General features: G+C 40.6%; 1 protein-coding gene across 2 annotated transcripts in view; it reads right to left on the bottom strand.

The window, feature by feature from the left end:
* Ino80d (INO80 complex subunit D) overlaps nucleotides 1-5224 on the bottom strand; it is a 72677-nt gene that overhangs the window by 14676 nt on the left and 52777 nt on the right. For both annotated transcript variants that reach the window (XM_023710143.1, XM_023710144.1), the window contains exons 6-7: nucleotides 4322-4431; nucleotides 1303-1436 (exon numbers count right to left, since the gene is read on the bottom strand). In XM_023710143.1, coding sequence (XP_023565911.1) covers nucleotides 1303-1436; nucleotides 4322-4431 — 244 coding nt within the window. The remainder of the gene's footprint in view (nucleotides 1-1302; nucleotides 1437-4321; nucleotides 4432-5224) is intronic.

The raw sequence follows: 5224 nt of genomic DNA, 5'->3' as shown, positions 1-5224 counted from the left end.
AAGTAGGTGCTTTAGACCACTGAGCCATCTCTCCAGCCCCTATAGCTACATTCTCTTAATTCAAGGAACAGAGGGATTTGTTCTAATAGTGTTTGTAAACAGGGTATCATTTTTGCATCTTGTACAACAAACAACCACTAGGAAAGCAGTATGCAATGTGTTAATTATTGGAACTGTCCTATCAATTTAATTTGAAACTGTCTCATTGCTATTTATTTCTCAATAAAATTATGGAAAAAAAAAGATTGCAATAAGACACTTTGTCATTAATTCCCTTCAAAATAATCTCCCTTCCTTCAAACACATTCACGCCATTGTTCTTGCAGCTTTCTTTTTGGTTCTATTTTGTCTTACAATGTAGTTCAAGCTAGCCTTGAACTGGTGACCTTCCTGACTCAGCCTCTGAATGTTGGGATTAGAGGCGTGTGCCACCATTCCTGGTTCATTCTTGCTACTTTCCGGAAGCAGTTCTGAAGATCCTCTTTCCTTTGTTTTTTGACACAGGGTCTTTCTATATACTTGAGGCTTGCCTTCAACTAACTCACTATCAAGCCCAGGCAGGCCCCAAACTTGCTATAGTCCTCCTGCCTCAGTCAACTTGAGTGCGGGAATTATATGCATGCACCACCATTCCTGGCTGCAAGTCCTTTTTCTTGAGTGTCTTTATTAGCTGAAATGTCATGGCCACCTTGGTGTCCTGAACTGATTGCAAACATTTATCTTTCATCGTCACTTGGCTCTGGGAAAGGCAGACGAGAGAAGGTGCCAGGTAGGGTGACTACTGTGACTACAGTGTGACTATGCCACACTACATGGGGGCTGCCTTTCTCGTCAAATGCCAGCACTCACCACAATTCTCAGCATGCCTCACGAAGACATGGGTGTATGCAGAAAAGGAAGAACAGAACAGGAAAAGAGTAACTGAAACAATTTTATCTAAGTAAATATAAACTGAGTATTATTTTATTTTATTTATTTATTTATTTATTTATTTATTTATTTATTTATTTATTTATTTATTTATTTGCGGAACCAGGGATTGAACTCAGGCCCTTAGCTATCTACCCAGCCCCTAAACTGAGTATTCTTACCCGCAACACTTAGGGACCAGAGGTATTTCAGGCTTTGGAGTTTTTCAAATTTTGCAAAATCAGAATAGAATTTACTGAGCAGCACCCTTAATTCAGAATTCTGAAATGTGAAACTGGAAAGGCACACTGCCCTATGTCACAAGCCTTTTTATACTGTATGTAGCCACTTAGCGTTTGAAAGCATAACACAGAAAATAAGACCGGAACTCACCATTTTTTTGGCATGTTCTTCACACAGCGGTGTCTGGTGTGTGATGTCAAACACTGGCACCGAGCACTGCTGCCCGTCTGCAAATTTAGCGGTGCAGCTGGAGAAGAGCTGCTGAGAGTGGTTCAAGAGGATGTCTGGGTTTTGAGGTCAGGGTTTAAATACAACGTTTTACTTAATTCTTCATTCTACATAAAACATTACCTCCCTTGCTTGTGTTTTGTAAATGTGCACTTTCATCATCTACAAAAGCTAGGACCAGGGATATAGCTCAGTGGTACGAGGGCCTGGCTGGCAAGCACAAGGTCCTGCATTCCATTCCCAGTACCAAAACAAACAAAAGCTCAATTACCAAGTCAGTTACTGACAGGAGGAAATGCTAATAATGAACCTGTCAGCATGCTGTCAAGAGAACCTTCTGGAAGAACCCAACAGGCTCCTGATACGGTCTCCTTGAAGGTGACAGAACCGTCTCAGTTACTTAAAGAAGCCTGACCACTTGTTAACAAACTACTAAAACTTCCACTGTAACAGATTTAAAAAGAAAATCTGCTTAGGAATCTCACTGAAGAGAATAAAAATTTAAAGACATTATTATTAAAACACACCTGTCCAAAGTTTAATATTTTTCATTTCCACTACCAAACTCAAATTCACTATTTATTTATTTATTTATTTATTATTTTTTGTGTGGCCTCAGATTGCCTCCAGCGCTGCTCTGGATTGCCTTGAGTATCTGGGTATTGAACCACAGCTCCCTGAGGCTGACTACTTTGTTTCAGCAGGCACCTAACAACTGGGCTAATGGGCAGGCCCCTCAAATTCACAATTTATTAAAAAAAAGAAAAAAATTAAACCAAATATTACTCAAAATAGGAGCATCAATTTTCCGTCATCAACACTTGGAGATTCATGCTCTTAGCTATTGTTCTTTCTAATGTCTGTTTTCTAGGCTAGAAGGGTGGCTCAGTGTAGAGTAACTGCATATTAGGAAGCACTAGACCCCCATTTGTTTTCTTAGCATCACAAAACACATCAATCAATCAATCAATACAGCTTTTTTAAAGAATGTATTTAGTACAAGGTCTACAGGGTCTCACTACACAGATTGACTCGTAGTGATCCTTCTGTTTTCAGGCTCCCAACTGCTGGGATTACAGTAGCGCCACTGCTCAGTCCTGCCACTGCGCCACCATGCACAGTCTCAACTGCTGTCTCTGAGTGCCCGGGGGCGGGGCTAGTAGAAAACAGCTTATTTTCTATCTCATAAAAAAAATCTTTGTGTTTTTCCTTTATTGTATACAGTTACTTATAAAACCTTTTTCATATAGAAACTTTGGCCAAAAAGGTTATAAAAATAGTCCCAAGAAAGGAAAGAGGGCAAAACTCAGTGTAAAGAAGAGTGCCTAACTGCTACCATATAATTTTTTAAAAACTTAATTAAAGTATTAGTAACAAATTTCACAAGCTTCCTTTTTTTTTTTTCTTTTTTGGTGGAACCAGGGATTGAACTCAGGCCCTTGCACCTGCCAGGCAAGTGCTTACTCTACTGAGCCATCTCTCTGGCTCCTTCGCAAGCTTCTAATGTAAGTCCTCAAGTGTATCTTAAAGTACCTTCTTTCTTAGCCAGTGACATTTGTGAGCGAGCTTCCTTGCCTGCTTGCCTCTTGTTTTTTGAGACAGGGTGTCCTATGCAGTTCAGGCTGATTTTCAGCTTGCTATATAGCCTAGGCTGGCCTTTAACTCATGGCAATCCTCCCGAGTAGTGAATGTTGAGATTACAAGCATGCACCAACATGCCTGACCTGTTATTTTTATTTCACACAAGCACTGTACTCATTACAAAGAGCAATTTAATCCTGTAGCATAAGGCATGGTGTGAAACTGTCACTGTCTTAGAAGACTAAAATTTGGATTTTTAAACACTATGTTTTGATCTTTCCATCAATAATTATTATAAGGGCTGGCCAAATAGCTCAGCGGATTAAAGCACCTGCAAACAGGCACAGGGGCCAGGGGTTCAATCCCTGGGCCTGCCCTGCTGGCCCCACCCTTGGGGTGTCCTGAGATGGTAATTGAGACTGGGTATGGTGGCACAAGCCTGTAATTCCAGCTCTTGGGAAGTGTATACAGGTGGATCACTACTAGTCCAATCTAGTAGGGAAACCCTGAACACCCTATAGATCCTTCCCTAAAATACAAAAATAAATAAATAAATAAATAAATAAAATCTTTTTATGTTAGAACCTAATTTTTGAATCGATTTTGTTTACAAATCAGTTACGACTTCGTTGCAATTCAAACCTCTTTTAGACTCTGAATCAGGTCCTTACCACTTTAAAGACAACCAGAAATCAGATCTCAGGTCTACTTAAAAAAGAACAGAAGGGGCAGGGATATAGCACAGGGGCATAAGCACTTGCCTAGCAAGCGCAAGGTCCTGAGTTGATCCCCGGTACTGGGGGAAAAAAAACCCAAAAAACAGAATAGTGCAACTTACACATTCCTGTTCTTTCCTTTCCCAGCTCAGTGTGATGGAATGAAACGTGAAAACAAATTTTAAAAAGATTACAATGATAAAAGCACGAAAAAAAGACATTCAGAGGATGTAATGAAAATCAGTTATGGTGCTGGTGAGATGGCTCAGTGGTCTAAAGCACCTACTTAGAACAAGCTAAGCAAAGCACAGGGACCACGGTTCAATCCCCCAGCACCACATGCCAGCCAGCCCCGCCCCCTGGTGGGCTGAGCTGGCCACACACAGACACAAAATAAATAAATAAATAAATAAATATTAAAAAAAAAAAAAAGAAAATCAGTTACATGAAAATTATTTCAAACGTTAATTTGATTTCAAAGTCATTTCTTTCCTTGATTTAGAAATGGAGTACAGTCATCTCTAGCAGTAGATAGAGCATTACAAGCCCTGTGTTCAACCCCTGCAAATACACACACATAGACACACATGCAGGTACAGAGTGCCAAGCAAGTTAATGCCCTCTCAATGCTAATCAAAGGATACGCTGGAAACAATGTCTGGTGAATGGAAGGGCTCTGTTCGTGCACTGTTCACCCTTCATGGTTCCACTGCAAGCTGTGGGCTCTAACTCCTTCAATTTGGTCCGGCTTATGCTAAAAAGAAAATACTACAGTTAGTTTTTAAAAAATACTCCACGAGTCCAGATTAATTTTTCAACATTCCACACTACTCTGGAACTCTCAGTTATTACAATGTAAACAGGAGCTAAAGAGCAGGCTTTACAACCACTTATGTGCTCTTTTCCTCATCAACTGATATTCAGAGCCAATAACCACATCTGCATCTGTTTTAAATATATCTGTTATTTCCAAGTGATATTCTGGTGACTTTTACTTCATAAAGTGACAGGAAAATGATGATACAGGAGCCCCGAATCAGACAGATCCGCTTGTAAATTTTGGCCCTACGCTGTCCTGAATGCTGGCTAGACAGCATGATTGTTGTGAGCACCAAAAGCTAAACACAAACAAACCACTTCTATACAGAGTGCAGTACACAGCCACAGACTATCAATCACCATGGTTACCATCATTAGGGCACCCCCTTGGGCTGCCAGACAGCAAAGCTTGGGAAAAGATTTGTATGTAAAAGGAGGTCACCGAGATGCAAAAATGGTTGAGTTGCTCTCACCCTCCAAAATGTGCTCTCCCCATTTTGGTTTTGGTTGACGCTGTCCTGTTATATAGTCCAGACTAGTCTTGAACTCACTATGGAGCCAGGCTGACACTGAACTGGCAGTAACCCTTCTGCCTCAGCCTCCTGAGCACTGATATTACACACATGCATCACCACGGCAGGCCAGACATGCTGTATTTTGTAACTTTCTATTAAAGGTGCACCTCACGTACTGTGCTATCCTCACTTTGTTCCACTTTTTTTCTTTTT

Source organism: Octodon degus, unplaced genomic scaffold (genome assembly GCF_000260255.1).
Source record: "Octodon degus isolate 3935 unplaced genomic scaffold, OctDeg1.0 scaffold00016, whole genome shotgun sequence".
In the NCBI taxonomy this organism is placed as follows: domain Eukaryota; kingdom Metazoa; phylum Chordata; class Mammalia; order Rodentia; family Octodontidae; genus Octodon; species Octodon degus.
The sequence above is the reverse complement of the archived record's forward strand: the minus strand, read 5'-3'. Positions and strand labels throughout refer to the sequence as shown.